Source organism: Rhinatrema bivittatum, chromosome 12 (genome assembly GCF_901001135.1).
Source record: "Rhinatrema bivittatum chromosome 12, aRhiBiv1.1, whole genome shotgun sequence".
Taxonomy (NCBI): domain Eukaryota; kingdom Metazoa; phylum Chordata; class Amphibia; order Gymnophiona; family Rhinatrematidae; genus Rhinatrema; species Rhinatrema bivittatum.
Genome location: NC_042626.1, coordinates 12421237 through 12446379, shown reverse-complemented (window position 1 = coordinate 12446379; position 25143 = coordinate 12421237). Strand labels below are relative to the sequence as shown.

General features: G+C 42.9%; 2 protein-coding genes across 3 annotated transcripts; one reads left to right on the top strand and one right to left on the bottom strand.

The window, feature by feature from the left end:
* Positions 1 to 551: 551 nt before the first annotated feature.
* On the bottom strand, positions 552 to 11779 carry SRSF3 (serine and arginine rich splicing factor 3). Of its 2 annotated transcripts, XM_029572970.1 has the most exons (6): positions 11622 to 11779; positions 7787 to 7994; positions 5003 to 5137; positions 2843 to 2881; positions 2028 to 2114; positions 552 to 1424 (listed from the first exon to the last, which is right to left on the bottom strand). In XM_029572970.1, the coding sequence occupies exons 2-6, from the start codon at positions 7990 to 7992 to the stop codon at positions 1397 to 1399; spliced, it is 495 nt and encodes a 164-aa protein (XP_029428830.1). In that variant the 5' UTR covers positions 7993 to 7994; positions 11622 to 11779; the 3' UTR covers positions 552 to 1396. The 2 variants fall into 2 exon arrangements, with proteins under 2 accessions (XP_029428830.1, XP_029428831.1); XM_029572971.1 differs by lacking the exon at positions 2843 to 2881.
* Positions 11260 to 24381, top strand: LOC115073964 (parathyroid hormone 4-like). Its single transcript, XM_029572972.1, has 3 exons — positions 11260 to 11359; positions 21093 to 21218; positions 23312 to 24381. The coding sequence occupies exons 2-3, from the start codon at positions 21130 to 21132 to the stop codon at positions 23658 to 23660; spliced, it is 438 nt and encodes a 145-aa protein (XP_029428832.1). The 5' UTR covers positions 11260 to 11359; positions 21093 to 21129; the 3' UTR covers positions 23661 to 24381.
* The last annotated feature ends 762 nt before the right edge of the window (positions 24382 to 25143 follow it).

The following is a 25143-nucleotide window of genomic DNA, read 5'->3' as shown; positions in this document are numbered from 1 at the left end:
TATACTCCATCTGTTGATTGGAGTGCATAACCCACTGGTGTGGATTGGCTTGCCTCAGTGCAGAGGAATGGTAGTTAATATATGAACCTCTTAGTGCAAGTGATTGAAAGACAGATGAGGGGAATTCAGAGATTAACTCTCGTCTATGGCACTTGTAGCAAAAAGTAAGCTTAGAGCCCCCTCTACCATTATATTTTGTGTTTCTCTAATGGAGAGTTGTTGCAATAAAAAAAACCACATGTAAACCCCATGTCCAAGTATTCAAAAACTTGTTTAAAGTTGGCAAGCCTAGCAAAGGGCCTGCTTTAGACCCAAATACTTTAAATTACCATCTAATTACCCAATCCATGCTCCAGGGACAAGATACTGTTATAAGCACATAAAAAAAAGACCTTGATGTTTAACATTGTCTTTTTAACCATTAATTTATTTTGCTATCACTCTCTAAAATTCAGCTGCAACATAGTCCTGTATATCTCCAACCTGGGCTTGTGCACACAGATTGTGTAGAAGAGCAAACGTTAAGCGACAAATCGAAAGGAAACCTTCAATGTTTTGTAACCAAAATGTTTAATCCCAAGAATCAGAACATTTTACAAACATGGAAAATCTAGCACAGTAAAGACATGTAATGTGGGTTCTTACACAAAAGCTGAAACCAACAAACGCCAAAACAAGTTTCTACTATGGTGTAATACAGTTATAAACCTGTCTTATTGTAGAAGGATTACATTGATTCATTTCATATCATAATGCAACTGAAGAGGTGCTGCTAGCTGCATTTTCTTTAAATTTACAAAGATTGCATGATCTTAAAGCCAATAGAGAACAGAACAGCCAACAAGAAAATTAGCTTAAGGAGTCAGAATAGTCCACAATGCAATCACACGGTAGTCAGTTGGATATTCTACCAGTACCAGACTACAATCAGATCTTGCATAAATGGAATACGTTTGTGGGTATCATTACATATGTACCAAGAGTGATAAGTGATACAATTCAAACATTAAATTGGGCTGCTACAACCCATTACTCCTCAAATTAAACCAGAAGACTTATCCCATTTTTAAGAGAAGGACACATTCTGACCACATCTGCTTTGTTGGAAAGGTTTATTTGGCTTAAGTCTATGCGAGAGAATATCCTTCAATGCAAAATTAAACTTATGCTTATGAACAATGCAAAAGTAACAAAACTCTTGGTTTATTACATTTCTTAAATGACCTGCTCAAAAACCATAGATTCACATCAGTTGCCAGTTACAAGATACAATAAACAGAGCAAACTCAACAGCTAAAACATCTTAAAAATGCATCAAAAGCCTTTGAAGTCCCCCCACAAAAAAAAAAAAAAAAATCTTTCCGGATCTCTACATTCCTTCCCGAAGGCTGTTGTGCTATTTCCTTTCATTCGACCTAGAGCGACTGAAAAAAAAAAAAACAAAACAAGAAAGTTACAGCTAATGAGTCTTATACCAGATACTTAACTGACAAAGAAATGTCTCTTAGAGTATCTGAATAGTATGAACAATATTACAACTGCCCCACAAGCTGCTTTTCCTACATTGTACCACTAAACTGTCAGCTTTAAAGTATAGGAAACTCTGGTCCTTGAGCATCTAACAGGTCTGGTTTTCAGGATATACACAAGATGTATTGGCATGCAAATATATCTCCCGCATATTCACTTTGTATGTCCTGTAAAATAGAACATTTGCAGCACTAGTTGCTTACACCACTATAGAGCATTGTGCTTAATGTACAGCCTCAATCATTTTACTCTATATGCTTTCCTTCCCAGAATTTCAAGACCTGAGATAGCATTACTTAGGGAAATATATCCCCAACTTAGAGCAGGGTCCAATGTATTTCAGAACATAAGACTGCAATGGTGTAGCAGACCCAGTGTCAGTCTGCTACATTAAAATGCATTAATCCTACTTGAAAAAGGCATAATTTAGTAATTTCCTTCTACAGAAAACAATTCTAACAATAGCCATATGCTTGGGTTAATGCTCATATGCATACCTCCGAGAACGAGAAAAGGAACGAGAAGGCTTGTGGTTTCTCTCTCGCGACAGTGATCTCTCGCGCCTCCTGTCTCTGGAGAGGGACCTAAAAAAAAGGCACAAAGATTAAGTTGAAAGCCAAAGCTGGAAATTGAAATCTTTGAGAAAACATTGGCCAAACACATTAGGGGACTTACCAGGAGGTGCCAATATATGGTATTTAGACTCACATTTAGTGTCATAGTAAGCTGCATTGTAATATACTTATCAATGCCTATACCAGCAAACTAGTACCAAAAACAACAGGTAGGGCCAAATCCTAAGCTGTCCGGCATGCATCTCCTGAGATGTGTATACCAGAAAAGGCAGCAGCATCCTTCATCCAGCACTAAAAAGCCTGGGATAATGATCTGCACTCACTGTAGCCCCTAATGATTAAGAAACAGCCTAACACTAGTCTGAGGTCAAAAGCTGATGAACCTTGAAAAAACACAAAATGACTGACAGTAGATTAAGTCTGACCCCGGGACACACGAGACAACAATGACAGCAAATGCGCGCAGTGCATGCAAGGAAGATTAGAGGTATCTAACACAGCCATGAAGTCTCTCTTGGAGAAGTGACATGACAGCTAGTACTGCATTAACAAGGCATGCAAACAAAATCTGACTCAGCAAAGGTTAAGGTAATGTTGCCCTTTTAGAATTACACTGAGGATATCCTATAGTAATGAAAGGTCTTACAACTTTGTGCCAGTTTTAAGGACACTGGTTATTTAAAAAAAATAGCTTTGTGTGTTGCTAGTACTTTAAGGATGAGCAGCAGATTCTTTACCTGCTCCGGCTACGAGAAAAGCTTCTCCTTCGTGGTGATCTAGAAATCAAGAAGAATAGTAAGACTTGCTCAAATTATGAAGGGCATGAGGAATTTCCCCACTACCTTGCTGCTGGACCCAGTGAATGTGCACGAACAAGAACAAACTGGCACCTGTCCTCTAGTAAACGCACAAGGATCAAGAAAATAACTTGCAGCTTAAGATGAAAAGCACAATGTTCCAGGAATAGGAGCAAAGAGACCTCTCCTACTGAACATTTTTACTTTTAATGATATAAACTGCCATTTCCGCTAAATCCATTCCACCTTCCACCATAAACAGGAGACCTATTAATGGCTCACAAGAAAAGACCAACTGTTTAACTCATGCAAGCCACAAGATGTACCATGTGAAATAGTGAGAAAGTGCTCAGTGTATATACACCAAATGCTACAAAAAGGCACACACTTGTGATAGTAGCATTATAAAAAAGGTTAGTGTGTAAATTTAAAAAAATTCAGATACCATACCTTGGCCCTCATCACCCAAAAACTTAGGTTTTAGAGTTGAAAAAATGTAGCAAAACTATTTAAAGGTGATAGGATTAAGAAATGTTGCAACATGAGGAAGCGCTAAAATTGTTAGCTCGTCAGATTTAGTTTAGCATCTCTCACATGCAAGCACACTGAATTGGCTTTAAGATTCACAATGATTTCTCTATCACCCTTAAAAAAAAAAAAAAAAAAAAGGTTTCAAGACCTTTCAAGCAACATATGTAACGTTACCACTTAATTATTCACAGCCAGCCTTTGATCGAGAACAAATAATGAATTACTTATAAGCTGCTTACTTCTTATTTTAACCAGCAGTAAACTGTATAAGCAGGAAAAAACTTACTAGTTTTTGGTTTCAACAAGCTAGAAATGGTGAGGTGAGGCTGCCGGACAGGTAGAATTTGCTGAAAAGGTTTTGCCAGGTGTTGCGTTGTATTTAGTTGGTTGGCGAAGGGGGTGTTGTGGATTTTTCCTGCTTTTTTGTTAGCCGAAGGCTGTTGCTGCAGTTGTTGTGAAGACATTTGGTAAAGTAAACAGCTGAGCTGAGTGGCCGGGAATGTGTGGGCAGTTGAGGAGGCCGCTGCCGATTTGGTTAAGGTTGGAGAGAAGGCTGAGAGAAACAGCATGCTCGGGAACCAAAGGGCGGTGCAACCTGATGACTGGCCATGCCTGGGTCATGTGATACGACACCAGCCAAGCTGAATGGGGCGCGCTGGTCACATGACGCTGAAAGGGCTAGTTGACTGGCTAATGTAGACTCAGAGGGTGGTGAGAAGAGACATGATGGTGACTCTGTAACGGGGTTCATTTTTATTAACAGATGGACCAAAAGCACACAAAAAAAAAAAATAAAAAAAAAAACAAGCCATCAGTAAAACCATCTTTTAGCTAACAAATACTTCTATACTATGGAATACCTGATGGGCAACAAAAGCATATTACTTTTATAAAAGGAAGGTTTCCAAGACCTAGAAAGGACCTCACTCACCTGCAATATGCAAAGTAAACTCAGTCCTGTAGAAACCATGCTGCAGATTAAATTCTGCATAATTTACATTTGGATAACATCTGGGTCCAAGCAAAATACCCAGCATGTTTGTGACCAAAAATAAGCTTGTCAGCATTTCCTATTCTGGTTTTCAAAGCTACAAAAGCAGCTAGAGGGAAGTACTGATAAAGTAAACATACATGGTTAAAAAGTCTAAATGGACACTTTCAGCTGGACAGGCCAATTAAATACATTTAAAAATGGACTTCAACAGCTTAGTTGCCTTTTTATTCGGTCATGTTAGTTTTTCAAAGAGAAACTACATAGTGTGGAAGGAGAGCTACGATGCAACATCCAGTAGTTATTACAGAAAGGAAATTGCCTAATTTGTAGAAGACAGGAAAGGCAACCAAGAATATGGGAAAATAAGGTAAAAGTTATGAAGAAAAGGTTGGGCTCAAATAGCTATGTACAGGAAGCTAAGGTAGATATCTACATCCTAAGGGTGAGACAAGGTGAATAGTTACACACCTCGCATCTTGTACGTATTTCAAGAAGTTATCCCTTAACCAGCTTCATACAACCCAGTTTCTACACAATGCTAATCTAACAATGAGTGGTTTGATAAAAGAACATACCTGCGTCGGGGAGGAGGACTTCTTCTACGGTAGTCGTCTCTAGGGCGCCTGCCCCACGATGGAGGTGGTCCTCTGTTGCGGCTCCTCTTTTCTCCATTTGATAGTTCCACTCTTACACGACATCCACATAACGTTCTGAAGCACAAAATCACTTTATTTGACCAAGATTTATTTATTTATAACTTTTATATACCGACATTCAAATGAATATCACATCGGTTCACATACAACTGGGGAGCCAAAAAACTAGTTGGGAGAAAGGAAGGATAAAGTTACAATTAACAGGGATTCGTAAGGAACGGGGTGAGAATGAGGAACGGTCTAAGAGACCAAGTGAGAGTAATAGCAGGAAGGATACAGCAAACAACTTTATAGAGATAGCAACTATTTTACATATATTTACATAACTGTATGACAGTCAAAAGCACTAGTTTCTGCAGCAAATTGTATTGACAATGGGTAATAGTTGGTGTTTACCGGAGATGGCTATAGGAAGTTAGGTAGTAACAGGGTTACATAGTTAAGAGTTATGGTACCTGGGGGGTGAGGACAGACTAGGATGGGGTTAAGTGAATGCTTGTTTGAACAACCAGGTTTTTAACTTTTTTTTTTTTTTTTTTTTTTTAAAGGTGTTTGGACAGTGCTCCAATGGTAGGTCTGGAGGCATCGAGTTCCATAACGTAGGGACCTGCGATGGAGAGAGCACGTTCGTGTGGAAGTGAGCTGGGTAGATTTGTATGAGGGGGCGGTTAGAGTCCCTAGGTAGGCGGATCTGGTAGGTCTGTTGGGGATATGAAACTGGAGAGTCATTAAGCCAGTGAATCTCTTTGTTGTGTAGGGTTTTGTGGATGATAGTTAGGCTTTCATGAAGGATTCTAGCTGGGATAGGAAGCCAGTGGAGGTCTCTGAGGATTGGAGTGATATGGTCTGATCTCCAGGAGTTGGTAAGACTTCTAGCTGCTGCATTTTGCAGCATCTGCAGAGGTCTGGTGGTGGACGCAGGCAATCCTAGAAGTAGGGTATTGTAATAGTCGATTTTTGAAAACAATGTGGTTTGGAGGACAGTTCGGAAATTGTTATGGTGTGAAAGGGGGGGTCTTAATTTCTTCAAAATGTGTAATTTATAAAAGCAGTCTCTTCTAATATTGGTTATGTGTTTCTGGAGATTGAGGTGGTCATCCAAGGTGACACCTAGGTTTAACATGTTGTGAGAAAGGGTGAGTTGGGAGAGAAGAAGTGGGAGGGTGGCGGGCAGGAGAGATGTAGAGTAGTTCAGTTTGAGGAATTAAGGGCAAGGTTAAGGTTGGTGAGAAGGCTATTGATTGAGGATAGGCATTCATCCCATAATTTAAGGACATTTTTGTTACAGAGTCAGTGATCGGTAGGAGTATCTGGACATCGTCCGCGTATACATTTATTTAGTGATTTTTTTTATATACCGTGGCACGTTAAAAACATCACCTCGGTTTACAATAAACAATTCAGCAACAGGCTTTACAGAGAAATTGAAATAACAGACATGATATATATCAAAAAATATCAACAAAATAAAAGCAAATACAACAAACTTAATGGTAATCATGATTCTTAGTTAATGGCAAGTCTAATAATAAATGGAAGTTCAGAGACCAAAAGTCAAAATTAGCAGTGAGAAGTATAAAATCCGCGTGTAGCAATGATTCAGTGAGAACAGGAATATTAATCGGTATTTCAGTAGAGGAGAGGATCATTGAGTGTAAGCTGGTTCGAACAGCCATGTTTTGAGGTTTTGCTTAAACTTCTTATGGCAGGGTTCGAGACGCAGGTCGGTGTGTAATACATAGTGTGTAAGTCCAAGATCTGCAAGAAGTTGGCATAGAGGTAATACGTAAATATTAAAAAGCGTTGGGGAGAGGGAAGAGCCTTGGGGAACACCATGTGATAATCATGGTGTTCCCCATGACTCTAACTGGGTTAGAGTCATGATTGCCTATTTTGACTTTGTAGAAGCAGTTGTCTAAGAAGGAGGATAACCAGTTCAGGGCAGAGCCCGCGATACCAATATCTGAAAGGCGATTGATAAGGAGATTATGGTTGACTGTATCAAAGGCTGCAGAGATGTCAAGCAGGGCAAGGATGCAAGATTGGCCTTTATCTAACCCTTTGAGGATTGTATCGGTAAGAGATATTAGCTGGATATAAGATGTTCTATCTGGGAAGACCGAGTGCACAGCAAACAAACTAAACTTGCATAGTTTATGAACAACAGGAGTTTATGTATTGCAGGGGGAGGAAGAGGGGCTTTCCATGTTATTTTGGGTTGTAAGGCTAAGAGTTGGAACCTACTCCTTGGGTCAGAATTGTATTGTTTATTATTTAGGTATTTATTTTTGATTTGCTTTTCCTTATGTATAATGTATTTGATTAAGTACTGCATACACCAAGAAGTCAGCATGTAAACAGATTAGATACCAGAAAAGCAAAACTGCTACAAACAATGCACTCATATTGTGCATGAGTGGCAAAACTCCCTTGAAGCTTGGTACTTAGGTGAATATTTGTTTATGAAACCTAGTGGCAGAAATCACGAAGCTTAAGAACTGATGGGCTATGCTTGTATGACTAGCCATCAGATTTCTGCCTTATAGGAAACACGATATATTTCCTTCCAAATTATGTTACAGATGATACGGTTATGTTAAAATAAGCATAATTCTTATTGAACCTGCATTACAATGTAAACCGATGTGATATGCCAGATTGAACATCGGTATATAAAAACAAAATAAAAATAGTAAGAATTACCTTCCATCTAGCTCTCTGACTGCATCAGCTGCATCCCGGGGATCTTCAAATTCCACAAATGCAAAGCCTGGAGGGTTTCTAGCAACCCACACACTGCGCAAAGGCCCATAGTATCCAAAAGCCCGTTCCAATTCAGTTTTGTTGCCATTGTTCCCAAGGTTACCCACATAAACCTTGCAGTCCAGCGGACAAGAGTCACGATGCATCACTATAAACAAACATGTGTATATTAAGATTATCCTAGTCCTTTAGAACGCCATTAAACATACAAAAATTAATTTGGTTTCTTCTATTCTGGGAGTATAAACTACCATGGAATTCTTCTGGGTTGTATAAGAAACTAGATTATAGGAAAAATACTGTACATTTATTTCTGGACCAATAATGGCTCTGATAGAATAACAGAACACACAAACAATTCTTTGGGATACAAGTTGACAGAAATTGTTCAGGTGGCTGTTATAACAAGTCACTCCCTATAGCAAAGGGAGAGAGGGGCTGTAACTGCTACCAACTTGTCATGGGGGAGGGGGCCCAGACATGAGATGTGTTTAAAAAAAATAAGATGAAACTAATATGAAGATTTTACAGACATAAGCTCTCTGAAGATTAATTTCTCTGAATATGTCTATTTAAGTGTCTGGGCTTCTCTCCCCTAGACATGGTTTTTTGGGCAAGCTAAGTGGCTCAATCAAATCAGTGTTCACTTATTATGCTGCTGTGCAGAGCCACCTCAAAAAACATGCTGGAATCACACAGATCCATACAAAGCATAATACAACAGTTAAACAGTGACCTTAAAAGGATATTATTTTTGGATTAAGAACTATGCAAGTCAAATGTAGAGAACTAGTGAGATGCAGGAAATAAGATTCAAGAATCAGAAGTTAGCTTTAAATAAGGTTGATTTATCAATTTGTAGTCTCCAGGTTTTTGCTCCAAATCAGCTCCAGTTGTTCTCATACTAATAACACTAGTATGTTTTTATTGGTAAATTTGATACCATTTTGTAATGTGTTTTAATCAAAAGCTTACCCTTTGAAATTGGAAAAATTAGTAATAGCAAACCAATTTCTAGATAAAGTAAAAATTCAGTTTGACAATTAGATTAGACCTAACATGTAAAAGTAGTGTAACTCAATAGCTGACTTATCAAAACAAATGCTTTCTGCACACTATGGCAGAAAGGATTGATCAAGTTCTGTATACATTTTACAAGCCACTGCTCAAGACACTTAACTGAGAAGCAGTTTTTGTACAACTTATTGCAATATTCAACAGATGGTAAAATGAAGGCATTACCCAATCCAAAACACTTATCTAATTTGACAAAGTTTACTACATCTAAAAGACTTCTAACAGTGATGTCCATTAACTGTGCCAGCTTTATCATGCTCCATTTTGGAAGCAGGAAAGGGGCAGAACCAATTGTCAGGCCGATGCAGTACAGTGCGCTCTGTTAACACTCGACTGGACATGCGTTTGACGCGCTAGGGTTACCCCTTTTCATTAAGGGGGGTCGAAAATGCGCATCCACCCCCCCTCCCATAGCGCTCGCAACATGCAAATGCATGTTGATGGCCCTATTAGATATTCCCGCGCAATTCAAACCACACATTTTACTTTCAGAAATTAGCGCCTACTCAAAGGTGGGCGCTAATTTCTCCAGGCACTGGGGAAATGCACAGAAAAGCAGTGAAGACTGCTTTTCTGTGCACCCACGACTTAATATCATGGAGATATTAAGTCGGAGGTCCCGAAAGTTACAAAAAGTTAAAAAAAAATTTGAAGTCAGCCTGTGCAAGGCTTGAAAACCCGCTCAATAAGTAGATTAATTCCTATCACTCACTCCCAGGGATAGCAATAGCTTTTAGTCTACCTGGTTAATAATGTGTTAGGGACTTTTCTAGATCCATTTTAAACCCCACTATGCATGTCACCTTGAGCATATACTTGGCAACAGATTTCACAGCTTGATACTGTGCTGAAAGTACTTTCAATTTTGAATCTGCTGGTTAAGTTTCAGAGCATCCCCTTGTTTTACTATTTGAAAGGATATATATAGAGATAGATATATGTAATACAAACAATGGGAATGGTCTAAAATTGTTAATTTTTAAATATCAGATCATGAGGAAGAATGCAGGTTCCTCCCCTATCCCACATCTCATTCCTTCTCAGCCATTTATTCCTGAACATATCTAATGTAATTCACTTGCCCCTCAACCCATGCTTTGCAAAAGATCGAGATCTCCAGTTCCTGTCTTTTTCAGGCTTAGCCAGAACCAGGGCTGACATCACTAACCTTAAAAGGTCCCACCTGGGGACTGTTCCCATATTTTAACAGGAATCCACCCACCTCTTCCTAGCCTGGTCATGAGTACTGTACACATTTTCATGTTCCTTTGCCTGATTTTAACTTAAAGAAAAAGTGAAATAAATCTCTTATCTAGGGTTCCCCCAATAAATATTTTTTAAAATTCCAAACTCATCTCCGCCCCCTTTCCTCTGTATTTTATTCTGTCAGCTCTGAATAAGGCAGAAGCAATCTCCACTACTCCTGCCTCACTATTTTTACTATAGGAACCATGAGACCCCCCCCACATTTTTTTAAAGATATTAAAAGATTCATTTTTCTTTAATTTTCCAATGAAATGGGTAAATTTCATTCAATTGCTGCAGCAACAGTCTTGAGGCAGAGCGCAGTGCACCAGGAGCAATAATTTAGTATTAGAGCACTACCAGGCATGCCAGGATTACATAGTAAAGACAAAGACCAAATGGTCCATCCAGTCTGCCTAGCAAGTTCCATGCAATCTCGGGCAGTCACTTTACCATTCACTACCTCGGATACAAAGCGAGGGCCCTATTTACTAAGTATTTTCCCTACAGACTAGAAAATAGGCCTCTTACACTGTTAAGCCCCCGGGGACAGGGACCTTTTTTTTTTGTACTGTTGCTATCTCACCTTGAGCTACCAATGAAAAGGAGACTGATCAAATCAAATCCAAATTCAGGATTTCCCCAGGAAAACCGTGCTGAAGGTCACTGAGTGACCTTCAGCACGGTTTTCTACGATTTCTTGAACATTCGTGATCCTACCCCAGGTGGCCCCCGCACTGTGGATCCTCGGATCACCTGTGTTTTACGTAGATCCAGTAGCGTTATGGAAAAAAGGCAGGGGATGTAGTAAAGCCCATGGGAAGAAAACGGATGCGGGAGGGGATACGAGTTAGCTGCCGTCTGTCTCAAAAGTTGTTTTATTTTCCCTGTAAATCACGTTTTCTACAGGATAAGAGGCGGCGGAATACCAGCTGAGAAAGGTGGGGGCGGCCCACGCAGAAAGTGGTCGAAAAGGATAAGAGAGAACGCAAGCCCCCCGGGAAAATTTTTTTACTAAAACGCCGCTCGTATCAATAAAAAAAATCTTCGCCGCCGCTCTTCCCGCTCACGAGGCGGCACAACATGGCGGTTATCCCGCGCCACCACGCCCCACTTCCCGCTCTGCATCCTAACACTAAATCGCAGTACGGCCGGGGATGGGAGATCATCCTGCAGGCCCTCACGAAAGAGGTAAAGGGGAGGGGAGGGGGGGGGGGGAGAGAAAGAGAGGATCCTTCACCCCGGCCTCGCGAAGTCTTCCTCAGCCTCACCGCCGGCCCGGGCTGAAACAAAATGGCGGAGGCTCTTTTGTCTCCATCCACCATGGATAGAACGGCCCTAAGGTCTAAGCGCCCCCGCACCAGTCCTGACCGGTAAAAAAAAAAAAGAAAGAAGAGTTGAGGGGTGAAGATGCTTTGGGCACACTGCGTGCTACTTTTTTTTTTTTTTTTACCGAATTCTGCTGTAGGGGGGACGCGCTTCACACACCACCTCTCGCCGCTCCTTCTCCTCAAACGCCTGCGAACAAAATGGCCGCGTCGTGGGCTTGAGCCAGAGAAGTGCCTAAGAAACAGGGGTCACGTGACGCCGGAACGTCGACCAATAGCGCGACGGCCTGGGCTCCGCCCTCTTCCAGGAGTTAGATGGATGGTTGTTGCTGCGCGCGGTGATTTCTAGGGCCTTGGCCTCGGTGCAAGAGGCTGCGGCAAAATGCGTCTCCTGAGGAGAGGAGGCGGGGCTTAGGAGGAGCTATGGGAGGGTTTCTGGTGGCTTTGGAAGCAGCATGGCTGATTTCAGAGCGGAAGAGAGTTATATTCCTTATGCTGGTTTAAAGATCCAGCTTTTCCGCGATCACTGTCCTGTCGTTCTCCACGAGCGGAATAGGTAGCCAGGATTAGTATTATTATTTGCAGTTTTTATATACAGACATTCGTTTAGTAACATCACATCGGTTTACAATTAACAAAAAAGACTAGCAACAGTGCTTTACAATTGAACAATTGAAGTGGATAGAATAATATCAAAGTAAAAAAACAGGCTAATTACAACTAAGGCAACTGTTGAAGGGTTTAGAAAGCACACACTAATGCTTAAGGAGTAGAGTACACGCTAATGCTTAAAAAGCAGAGTAAAATGCATTTAAATAAGTGAAAAACAGGTTGCAAAAAAATATGAACAGAAGGATTGTTAAGGCCAGGTGGTAGTAGGAAAATCAAGGCGGAGTGGGGTGCAGGATACTTGCAAGGAAGGAACAAATGTAATAGAAATATAGACATACATTTTATCCATGTTCAAGTCTAATCTATTAACAGTTCTTCAGCAACTAATCACAGAAAGATATCTGCTTACACATAATAATGCATGGTCAACTGATGATGCAATCGGCACAAAAATTAATATTATTGGCATAAAGCTGATAACTAGCTGATAGCTAACAATTTAAAAATTGGACAAATATAAAGGTTAAATAAACATTGCCAAGCCTTGCAGAACCCTAGTGTGCAATGTAAACTTGGAAGAGACAGTCAGGCCTATCCTGTAAAGTGCGGCCGCGTTTACCCTGCTCCTAAGCCGTTTTTAACTTTGTTTTCGGCCGCGTTAGCCCTTCCTGCGATCCCGAATCCCCTTTAACCTACTCCTACCGCGTCCTAAATTCCCTGGGCAACCCCTTCCGCCCGCGGCATGCATATTGCATGCAAACGAGCGAATTAGCGCGATATTGCATGCAAACGAGCGAATTAGCTATTCACCTGCAATCCCGTAACCCGCGCCCCGACTATCGCTACCTTTCCCTGCCGTTTTGTCGCACGTTTAACCTGGAAACTTACCGCCTACCCTGACCCAGGCGGTAGAGGCATGGGTAAGGGTAGGTGGAAAGCTTTCCCCCAGCCCCCGCTCGCCTGCCCCGGCCGCGATCATGGGTGCCGGTCTCCGTGGCAGCCCCAGTCCTCTCCCCTGCTCCCGAAGCCAAAAAAAAAAGCGTAAAAAACGTTGCAGCCCCCCTCCGATGTCCGGACTGGGGCTGCCACGGAGACTGCAACGGCAAAGCGACATTTCAGTGTCCCCCCTCCTCTCGGAGCAGGGCGCGAAAAGCCGCCTTGCTCCGGGAGGAGGGGGGACACTGACAGCGGCGAAGCAACGGCGAAGAAAGCGGCGAAGCGACATTTCAGTGTCCCCCCTCCTCTCGGAGCAGGGCGCGAAAAGCCGCCTTGCTCCGAGAGGAGGGGGGACACTGACAGCGGCGAAGCAACGGACGAAGAAAGCGGCGAAGCGACTTTTCAGTGTCCCCCCTCCTCTCGGAGCAGGGCGCGAAAAGCCGCCTTGCTCCGGGAGGAGGGGGGACACTAGCAAAGATGAAGTAACTTACTTTTCTGAAGCCATCATCTGGAACACATGCGATCGTAGCTCCTCCCGATGAAGACAAAGATGGCCGCCTGCACGGGGAAAGCGTGCAATTGGCCGCTCAAGACGTGATGTCGTGACGTCACGTCTTCAGCGGCCAATTGTACGCTTTCCCCGTGCAGGCGGCCATCTTGTTGGGAGGAGCTACGGGAGCCAGATCGTGTTCCTGCTGATGACTGATGGCTGCAAAAAAGATAAGTTTTGCCGGCGTTCAAAAGCGACTTACTTTTGGGATCTTGACAGATCCCAAAAGTAAGTCGCTTTTGAAAAAAAACAAAATTTGCTCCCCTTTTTTTTTTTGCTTCGCCGCTGTCACCTCTTCTCCCCCCTCCCGGAGCAGGGCGCGAAAGCAGCCTTGCTCCGGGAGGAGGGAGAACAGACTGACAGCGGTCAGGTCGGGTCCGGTCGGGTCCGGGCTGGGGGAAAGCTTCGCCGCTGTCATCTCTCTCCCCTCCTCCCGAAGCAGGCCTTGCTCCGGGAGGGGGGGAGAAGCGCTGTCGGGTCAGATCAGATGGAAAAGTAAGTTGCTTCGCCGCTGTCATCTCTCTCTCCACCTCCCGGAGCAAGGCCTGCTTCGGGAGGAGAGGAGAGAGATGACAGCGGCGAAGCAACTTATTTTTGCATCCGATCGGACCAGACTTCCTGGTATTTGTCATTTCAAATGACATTTGAAATGACAGATACCAGCGTGGCGTGAAGCCTTAGGCCCGCGCACCCAGGATCCTGTATAGGCGCTCTATCCAGTATCCTGGTTGCACGGGCCTAAGGCTTTTCGGACGCGGCTTACATTTACATATAATTAGGCTTCAGGATCGAGCGGTAGGTGAGCTGCACTGTGCGGGCGGTAACCGCGGGTGCCGTAGGCACTAACGCAGCTCTTCCTACCGCTCGGTACTGGATCACCCTGAGTATTAGCAAAAACTATCTGTTGACTCCGATTCACTAAGTAAGACTTTAAAATTTTTATTAGCCACAGTATCATCCATTCTAGGCAGATTATCTTGTCCACACTGCTAAAGATACATCCCTGATGCCAGTCACAAAGTGCGACTGCCTGCAAGATATCCTCATTCAGGCAGAGCTGAACATAGGGTGGTACGAGGTCCTGGAGCAAATCTGCCAGAATAGGCTTCCCTGAGATTGAACACTGGGGAATAGGGCTCTGCTTAGATTGAAGAGTGGTGGTGAGGAGGGGAAAGGGCATCCCCTGCTGAAACTGAAGAGGGGCTATTGGCTAGGTCCTCTCCGACATCTCCATTGTCTTCATCCTTGCCCTAGTTATTTCAGTGTCTTGGGTATATGAGCCTACAAAATTCCCTGTGAGTTCCTTCCTGCACCCCACCTTTCTGTGTCTAACCACAAAGCTCTGTAATTATCATGGGATGGGGGGGGGGGAGGTTTATCCTTTCCCCCCAAACTTTGAGGGGCTGGTTTGACACCCAGTTGTAGTAGTAACAGCAGCAGTGGCTCATTGTTGAGCTTAGGCCAGAGGTTGAGCCAGTGTGCATTCCACTTCCAGGATCCCCTCCTGGCTTCCATTCAGAAGGTGGGGTCTGGGAGTGGAGTGCTTGCTGGCTCAGTCCATTGCCCATGTCCATTGCAACAAGCTTCTGTTGCAACTGCTGAAATTGTGCCTTGGATAGCCTCTTTACATCTGAGGGTGGCAGGAGTGCATTACTCCCCTCCCCACTGAAGGTTAATAATGTTTAGCAATACAAAAGTGTTTCTCTATGCTTCCCTCCCTGCTCCATTTGACTTTCATCTGCCAGTGCAAACCCTTTCCAACACAAGTCCCCATCTTCTCATCATGGTGATTATACACAGAGAGTGTAGCAAGCAGAAAGCAATTAGTCAGGACTAACTCCCAGGCACATAGCAGCCAGCGGATTTCAGGAACCTATGCTCCAGATCTAGCCGGTATATTTAGTATCAGGCCTCTGCAAGCGGTAGCTGAAATGGCATTGCGTACATTTGTCTCAAAGGCTATTGAATGAAATAAAAATAATCCAATTTAGCTCTGTAGTCAGGGTAATGCACTAAAGGTGGTACAGAATGCAGACGCGCCTCCGCGACTGGCAAACAATCAGTCGGTTTTAGCTTTCACCTATACAGAAGCAGTTGCTCAGATAAATGGGTGCTTCAGCCCCAGGACAGCAGTAGTCCTAGTGACTGTGCTTAATGAATGTCCTTTAAACTTATGAGATAAAGTTCACAGGTGAATTAGACCAGATGCTTGGGACTTCACTCTGCTCAATAATTACTGGGGTCGGGACATGTAACTAGGAAGAAGTCTCGAGCCTAGAGATGGTTTCTTAGAACTCTCGAGTTCCCTGGAAACTAAAGGAAGCTGCAGTCCTGCTGCTTAAAGAGTCATTTAATTGGTGACATTTTTTAACCTCATAACAATTCATTGACACACTGCCTATCACTAACATACAGTACATTTTACTCAAAACCTGTATATTTCTGTTTGTTGACCTGCCAAAGTGAGGCCATGACCTTTGGAAGATTTTGGGCCATGCTTGGGACAGAGGTGGGAAAAGGATGGAGAGGGCAGGGAAAAGATGAGGGGAGGAGGGGCTTGGTGTTGGGTTGCATAAGGGATTTTGTATATCTGTGGACCTAAAATGGCTGAATCTGTACCAGACAGGTTTCCATCTTTATCTGCCCTTATTTGCTATGTTGCTCTGTTATGTTCAATGCTAGCATGGGAGTACTGTGCAACACAATCAAAGGATACAGGAACAATTCTCTAAACCTTAATTCTCTAATCTTAGAAGTTGATAACCAGTGCCATTTATCTGGCTAAGCTGGACAAATGGTGGTATTTGAAAATTCATACTGGCTGATTGCCTCCAAGCTATCTGGCCAGCTAGTTAGCCGGATAATACCTAGCCAGATAATTTGGAGGCATTCCAGGGGCATTTTGGGTCAGTACAGTTAATCAGCTAACTCGGATATTCAGTTATCCAGATAACTTAGCTTCAAGAACCTCCCTCCGCACCCACATGTACAAGAGCCAGCTCCTCCCCAGCATGAGGTCCACCAGCATCGCACCAGACAGGCAAGTTACCAAGCGATCCCCACACCTACCAGCCATTCAACTATTTATTTTCCTAATGATAGAATCACCCTCTGCAAGGGCCACCCTAACCCTTCCCTCCTGGTCATGGACCAGTGGAGCCATATCCTCTGTGCGAGAGGATAAAGCATCCCATGGCTTAGCTTCATTGTTTTAGTATTATTTGAAAGGGTAAACATCTGTGTTTCATTTACCTATTGCACCCACTCATGATTTTATAAACTTCTATCGTGTCCCTTCTCAGATCTTTTTACCAAGCTGAAGAGCTCTTGCCTACATAGTTTCATCATGGAAGAGATTTTCCTTTATCATTTTTGTCACCTTCACTAAATCTTTCTTGAGATGGGGTTGTACCATGGCTCAATACAGAGGCAATATGATACTTTCTGTGCTATTCTCCATTCCTCTTTGGATCATTCCTAATATTCTATTTGCATTTTTGACCGCCGCCAGGCACTGAGCTGAAGATTTCAATGTACTGTCCACAAGGAATCCCAGGCTCTTTTCCTGAATGGTGACTCCCAATACAGAATATTGGGTACCTGTAGTTGGGATTATTTTTCCCTATGTGCATCACTTTGCACTTTTCCACATTAAATTTCCTCTGCCATTCAGTTGACCAGAGTCTTAGTTTCACAAGGTCCTTCTGCAGTTCCTTGCAATCCACTGCTGTTTTAACAAATTTGGTGTCATCTGCAAATTTGATCACTTCACTCGTCATTCCCTTTTCCAGATCATGTATGAATATGTTAAACAGCACAGGTCCCAATACTGATCCCTTTGGTACGCCACTAAAGACTTTTCTCCATTTGGAAAACTAATCATTTACTCCTTCCCTCTGTTTCTGATCTTATAACTAGTTACCACCATTACCAGTCCATGACAGAATATGATTTTGCAATTTCTGAGGAGTCTCTCATGAGGACTTTGCCAAATGCCTTCTGAAAATCCAAATACACCAGATGAACCAGCTCACCTTTACCTGCATGTTTATTTACACCTTCAAAAAGTTCCAAAAGATTGCTAAGACAAGACTTGCCCTTGATAAAACCATGTTGACTCTTCCCCATTAAGACACCTCTATCTACATGGCCAGTGATTTTGTTTTTAAGAAAGGCTTCTATCATTTTGCCTGGCAACAAGGTTAAGGCTCATCGATCTGTGGTTTCCTGGATCATCCGTGGAGCTCTTTTCTTTTTTTTTTAATCGGAATCACATTGGCCACCTTCCTGTCTTCCATTGTGAAATCTGAGCATGCAGCCCTACTTTTTTGTTTCCTCTCTTTTAACCAATTAACTATCAAATGCCTTCTGAAATTCCAAATACACTATACTGAGAGCCTCAACCTTGTCCACATGCTTATTCATACCTTCAAAAAGCTCTAAGAAATGAGTACGGCTGGATTTTCCCCAGTAAACCAGGTTTATCCATTTGTGTAGTAATTTTGCTCGTAGCAACAGGTTCCACTGTCTTTCCCAGCACTGACGTCAGGTTCACCAGTCTGTAGTTACTTGGGTCAGAAAGTACTGCCGTACCGCTTAGCTCTTATTTTCTACATGTGGCATGCATTCCTAAAATCAACCACATACTATTCTTTGTTGTTTTTCTGAATAAGAGTGAGGGGGATAGGGCAGTGTCCCCTCACCTCCCTGAAGTGAACAATGCAAACTTGGGCGGTCTGATACTCCCTTTCCTTGCTGTTGATCCCTCTGTTCCTTCTCCGAGCTTCAAACTGGTGCCATTTTGTCATCAGAAAGAGAAATTAGGGAACTGCCAACTCTATTGTACCAGTGTCATTTCCTGCTATATTTGGTTTAAATTCAACAGCATCAATGTGTAACATGTGCATGTTATTTGATAGTTAAATGCCAATTTAAAAACAGGCCCAAATTATCAGACTGAAATATAAATATAGTACTTGCTATGAATTTTAAATGTTTATTTTCAACTCTGGGCATACAAAAGACATCTCAAAATCTGGATGGGGTACAGTAGTCATGAAAGGTGGAGAACCACTGATCAATAAATACACCTGCAGCTTTATATTTAAAAATGGAGAACAAGAAAGGCAATCTTTGTGTATGTCTAGGACTAGGTTGTACCTTACATCAGACCTTTAGTATCAGGCCCTCTCAAGAGCAGGTATCCTTCGTATTTCCTATCCAGATTTAATAGTATCCTCTGAGCAAGTCTCAGCCTTGATTCTCTGGGATGCTTTTAGTGGCCTTGTATTGAGGGTTCAAGTTAATTTGGCAGCACTTGAGCCACGAAAGCAGAGAATCAGGAGGCAGTAACTGGACTTTCATTTTATATTGAAACCTTGCTTTACTGCTCTCTCTGGTCACCAGGGAGGGATTAAGGGTACCTTGGCCCTGGATGTTACTCCAGCTGTGGGACTTATCCTACTCCCATTCACATCCTGCCTTATCTGACCCTATATGGGTTCCTTCTAGGCTGGAGCCCTGGATGACTGGCCCCATTCTCACCCTTCCCGACGCCTTTAATCCATCACTTGACTGCAAGCATCAGTATAGGAAGCTAGGACTCTTGGTCATCTTCACACCTGACTTCTGCAGTTTGCTGCAATCAGAAACGGGAGGACTAAAGAATTTCCAGAGACTGAAGGATCTTAATCAGAAGCACTAACCAAACAGCCCGCCTCTTTTCTCTGGCTGACTCCTGTAGGGTATAAAAGAAGCCACCGTACAGAATTGATCAGTCCGCCAGCAAATGCAGGACTAGGAGGGAGACAGACCCGAGGTTGTCAAAAATCTGCTAAACGCTTTTAAATTGAATAGTAAGTATTGGCTCTGTCTGTAGCTGTAAAGAATTCATAATTATCAATTTAATGGACATCAGTTGGAAGAATGGGCTATATTCCATTAACTTAGCCATTTCTTTAAATGTAAACGTGATTTTCCTTTTATAAGTTTTATTTAAAGACTTTGGTTAAGAAATATATAATTGATTTGTACATGATTGCTGTAAGGTAACATTACTTTGCTTTTTCACTTGTCATTCATATTCATATGAACAGCTTTTTACTCATTGCTAACGTTCTTTAATTTATGTAGAGTTTACTCTGAAGAATGTAATTTTAAACAGTCTTGTAACTTTTCTGGTATCCACGTCCTATGGATACTTTTCATACTGTTTCCTCAGGAGAGGAAACTGAATGGGATGCGAGTTCAAATTCTGACTACTCCGGACACAGTGCAACAATCCAGGGAAGGCAGTTTATTCTCCCCCCCCCCTCCCCCAGTTTACCCATCTGTAACTGGTGATGAAAGAAACGTTATTCATTTTCCTCTTTGGATGCTTACATGCACCAGAAATGTTTTGCCCCAGGAAATCCACCCTGGAGGGGTGAAGGCATGAAACTGAAATGCAGACTATAAATGATAAATTCTAACACAACCATTTCCTTAAATCTTCCATTTATTTTGAAAACTAATCTTGGTCTCTTGTGCGTCAGCTTTCCTGGCGCATTTTTCATGCACTGTTTAATGATCATTTCTAAGGTATGGATCTGGGAGAGGTATGAGGGAATATTTCAGTCACATTTCAGTGGAACTGCGCCAAATAGATGATTTGATGGGCCAACGCGACCGTTTCTTGCATGTGGCCATGTAATATATCTGAGCTGAGTGGCAGTAATTTCTCCGGTGCTGCCCTGTCCAACAAACACGCTGGAATATTTTCATTTCTAACACAGGAGCAAACTTTGGATTGCAGGTAAATTGTCCGATGCATTCATGTTTAGCCTGGCTCTCAGGTTTCTCGGTGTATATCCTTCTACTGGATTTTAACAATAAAACTAAAGCCACTTTTCTTTTCAGCCCCCGCGTTTCACTGGTTTATTTTATTTTGTCTTGGTTTGGGTTCCTTGCTCAGTTGGAACCAGGGCTGGGATTTTGCCCCCCATTTTTTACCCCTTTCCTCCCAACTTCCTTTAGTGCAATCATTGCTGCGACGGCCGGGGGCCATGCACCGAACCCTAAGTCCAGCCAGTGGGCTCCGCAGCCTCCCCAAACTGAATCTGTCTGACACTGAGCCATTAAACTTTCAGCCCTGCTTATCTTACCCCTTCCTGGAGAAGGCTGAGCTTTGCCAGCGGCCCCTTATCCTGTGCCTTTCTGCTGGTAAAGCTGCTTCTCTTCTGATCCTGCTTTTACTCACCTTCTGTCTGTCCTCGCTAAGGTCGCCTTCCTCCCTTTCCCTTGGTCACCTACGGTTTTACTGCCTTGCTGCCGCAGATTGAGGTTATGTCTCTCTTTCCCTAATCAATAGATCTCACCACATGTTTTATGCTAATCTTACACGTCAAATTAATAATCGACATCAGATTTTTTTAACAATGCAATTTTGAATAAACGTAATTGGTGAAAATTGTATAGAAATGCTTAGATATGGCAATATTTTTTTTGTGTGTGTGTTCAGCCTTTCCCCCTCCCAGGTTTTAAGAAAATTAAGCGCAATGCTGCCGTCCCAAAGATCTCTGCAGCGAGTCGTATATCTGGGAATCCTCTCACTTGCCTTCATCGCAGCATCTCGAGAAACTGAACAGTAAGAGAATGATTCTTTTCAGTCACCTCTTTTCCCTTCTGAACAAGTTTTCATTAAGGTGGGTGCTGGCACTTTAAGGGCGGCAGGTCTAAGGTGAGAAAGGAGGAGGAGGATGGGGTCTATCTTTGGAGGGGACCCTCCTCTTCTTGGACCAGGTTGCAGTTAATAAAAATAAGCCTGATACTTCACCTTCAATGCATATACAGCATAGTTCTCTGCTTCAACGACAGGGGAGAAGAAAAAAGGGTTCACACTCACAAAGCGGGGAGTAGCTGGCTTGTTACGGCGGTTACTACCCCAAACCAAGTGTGTCTGATACTTCACTTTCGATGCATATCCAGCATGGCTCTCTGCTTCAACGGCATGGGAGAAGACTGATACATCACGCATTTCCAGCATAGCTCCCTGCTTCAACAGCAGGGGAGAAGAAAAACAACCAATAAGGACTGCATAACATAGTCTGGGTAAAACAAATAAGCATGGGTGTAGCTTGCTTATTGCGGCGGTTACTACCCCTACTACCCCTAACTAATCAAGCTAGATATTTCAATGGTGGGGGTGGAAGGTAAATAGAACCAAGAGCTAAGAGAAACAGATAAGTATGAGAGAAAAAATGTGTGAAGCTTGCTGGGCAGACTGGATGGGCCGTTTGGTCTTCTTCTGCCGTCATTTCTATGTTTCTATGTTTCTATGTTTCAGTTTCCAAGAGGACGCTCCCCACCCTACTCCAGCAGCTTTGGAGGGGGACCCTCCTCCTAGTGCCTACGTGTGTACCAGATGTAGGTTCAGGCCTGCATATGTAGCATGGTCTTTACAGCTCAGAGCTGTCAGCATGGCCCAGATTTTTCCGTCTATCTGTTAACTGCCGCCATTTAAGCCGGATAAATACAGACTTTTCCAGTTATCTGGCCGCACTCAGCGATTTGTTTCTAGTGATGCCCCCACCTCCTCAGGCTAAAATACACGGTCAGCTTAACCTGACCCCACATTTTAATTCAGCATCTGCACATTTTAACTCCCAATGCATTAGCAAATCATTAGTTTACAGCATCATGAGTTTAAAAAAAAATGTAACCTGTGCGTTAAAATTGCGTTGAAATCCAGCACACAGGTTCTTAACAGACAGGTTATTGCATCGGCCTGTTGGACAGCATTTATCTGAAATCTAAAGGCTACTCACCGCCAACCTCCTCCACTCATGGAGTGACCATGAGCAAAGCAGTTAACGTCCAAGGTCAAAACTGCTGAAGAATCTTAGAGCCTAATTACTAATCATTTCCCCTTAGACATAGAATGGGAAAGAGATTTAGTAAATAAGATCCTTAGATTGTAAGATCTTTATGGCAGGGCCCTGGTAATGATTTGATTGCTATGTGTGCCGGTACCCATCCTGAAGCCTCAAACGATTTCTTTCCACTTTCACAGGATTAGCATGATGTGGTATCGTATAAATATGAGCTTAGAAACCATTATTTACTCTTTCGGATAGTAGAAAGACTAGGGGGCACTCCATGAAGTTAGCAATGGGCACATTTAAAACTAATCGGAGAAAGTTCTTTTTCACTCAACGCACAATTAAACTCTGGAATTTGTTGCCAGAGAATGTGGTTAGTGCAGTTAGTATAGCTGTGTTTAAAAAAGGATTGGATAAGTTCTTGGAGGAGAAGTCCATTACCTGCTATTAAGTTCACTTAGAGAATAGCCACTGCCATTAGCAATGGTTACATGGAATAGACTTCGTTTTTGGGTACTTGCCAGGTTCTTATGGCCTGGATTGGCCACTGTTGGAAACAGGATGCTGGGCTTGATGGACCCTTGGTCTGACCCAGTATGGCATTTTCTTATGTTCTTATGATGCAAACGTTCAACTCAAATTCCAAAACATTATGATTAAAAGTTGGTTTCTGCACTTGTGGTTAATGATGTCCAGTAGAACTTTTTAATCACGATTTTGGAATTTGAATTAAAGATGGACGTTTGTGTTAACACTTGTAAAAAAAAATAATAATAATGTTAAAACCAGCTTTACGTGACAGCTGTTTCCTAGTTTTCAGTGCCGCGCGTTTAGTAAGTGATCTGTTGTTACATTTCAGCAAGCGAGCAGTGACAGAGCACCAGCTCATGCACGATAAAGGGAAATTGTTTGAAGAGCTGAAGCGGAAGATGTGGCTCCAGAACGTGATGAGCGCCGTGCACACTGCCAGCAGAAGAGACCTCTCTCGCTCCAGCTCGGTGTGGGACTCGCCAAAAAGCCAAGCCAGCCCTGATCCAGCTGGAGGCGGCGGCCTGGAAGAAGCCCAGGACGGGAGGAAGCAGCGGGGTCAAGGGCCAAGGGCCTCGGCCCTCCAGGGCAGCGGTTTATTCCAGCGTGGAAAGAAGGCAGCGTCTACCTGGGATCTGCAAGACCTCTCCGCCAGATTTCAGAGCCGAGAGAGTGGCTAAGTGGGTCTTCCCTTTCGGAAGGATACGTGCAGGCAATTTCCTTTCCCTGCACTCTGTATTCTCAGGAGGGAAGACATTTTGATTTGACCCTGCTTTCCAAAATGTAATCCATTTCCAAAAGCACTGCAAAATTCAGGATTTTGATATACTGGTATTTTTTCTCCGTGATATTACAGACATACAAGCATTGTCATTAATTGTAGCTTTTATGATGATGTAACAGTTCAATAGTCTTTTTTTTCCCCAAATTCTACTGCTGATATACAGGGTTCTTCATTTTTTGCATTTTTTTAAAAATTATTATTTTCTAAATTCCCCAGAGTTTTGTCAGTGGTGATATAAAACCTCAAAATCTGGATGGAAATGTATGGGGATAATTTGCCATGGGGGCTACTGATGGTCATAATCTTCTATGCTTGGATTTCAGCTCAGTGAAAGCTTAAAAAGGGGAGGGGGAGGGGGGTGGAAACTGGATACTTGTTTATTACTGAGTGCCATGAGTGTGCAGAGCTCTTTACACGACCAGGGAGATAAACACTTACAAATGAGTCTACAGAAAGGCCACAGACAGTTACAGGGGTGAGAAAATCCCGACTCTGAAGGGCTTAAGATCTGACAGGACCCACAGTGGGGTGATCTTGTGCCATTCACAGGGAGCCATGGCCCTTTAAGAGAAAGGATCTAAAAAAGAAATCCTTGGCTCTGAATTCTACTATTTCTTCCTTTTTTTTTTTTTAAACCCAACATATTCCTGCTGCTCTTTTGGGCTTCCAGCTCAGTTACAGTGAGCCCCATCCGGGGCATGAGTGCTAGGAATATTCATTTGCAACTAGCTGGGGATATTCCTATATTTAACCTCACTCTCCCGCAGCCCCACTGCAGCAATGGTCCTCAGCGAGGGTCACAGACCTGACCCGCTCTGGAATCCAGAGCGATGACCTGGGGGGTTGTGACATTTCTGTTCATACTTTTATACTGCCTTTTTCAACAACAACAACAACAACAAAAACTGGACTTGGTGGTTTACAGCAACAGTTAAAATCCATCACAGTTACATGCTGCCTCCGCAGCGTTCCCAGCCCTGGTCGAGGCAGGGATCAGAAGTCGGGTGAAGGAATCAAACATTGATTTCTTATATGCCAGAGCCCAGTATAGTATTAGTCATCAGGCCAGCCCCCACTGCTTCTTGATTGTTTTAACTACATTAACAAGATCTCAAAGTCTATCGTGTGGACACATAACATCCTGAAGGCAGCAAACGTGGACTCTGCCAGTCAAGGGGTGCACAGGTCCCGATCCTTTAATGGGTAGAGGTTGTACAATTCTGAAATGCTCAGTCCATTTTGCACATTATGGTAATTTTGAAGTTGGGCACGTTAGAGTCACAAAGTTTTCCACATCAGCCCTATCCGGTGATAGTAAAGGAACTGCGCGTGTTTCAAAGCAGGCTCCGTTTTTCAGTCTGTTCAGTGTTTTTGTTCCA

Excerpts from the sequence above, each read along its gene's own strand:
- LOC115073964 (XM_029572972.1), top strand. The coding sequence starts at position 21,130 with ATGCTGCCGTCCCAAAGATCTCTGCAGCGAGTCGTATATCTGGGAATC. Across the intron at positions 21,219-23,311 it reads GCATCTCGAGAAACTGAACA|CAAGCGAGCAGTGACAGAGC; the intron begins GTAAGAGAATGA and ends GTTACATTTCAG.
- SRSF3 (XM_029572970.1), bottom strand. The coding sequence starts at position 7,992 with ATGCATCGTGACTCTTGTCCGCTGGACTGCAAGGTTTATGTGGGTAAC. Across the intron at positions 2,115-2,842 it reads TTTTCTCGTAGCCGGAGCAG|GTCCCTCTCCAGAGACAGGA; the intron begins GTAAAGAATCTG and ends CCTTTTTTTTAG. Across the intron at positions 1,425-2,027 it reads TCCTTTTCTCGTTCTCGGAG|TCGCTCTAGGTCGAATGAAA; the intron begins GTATGCATATGA and ends TTTTTTTTTCAG.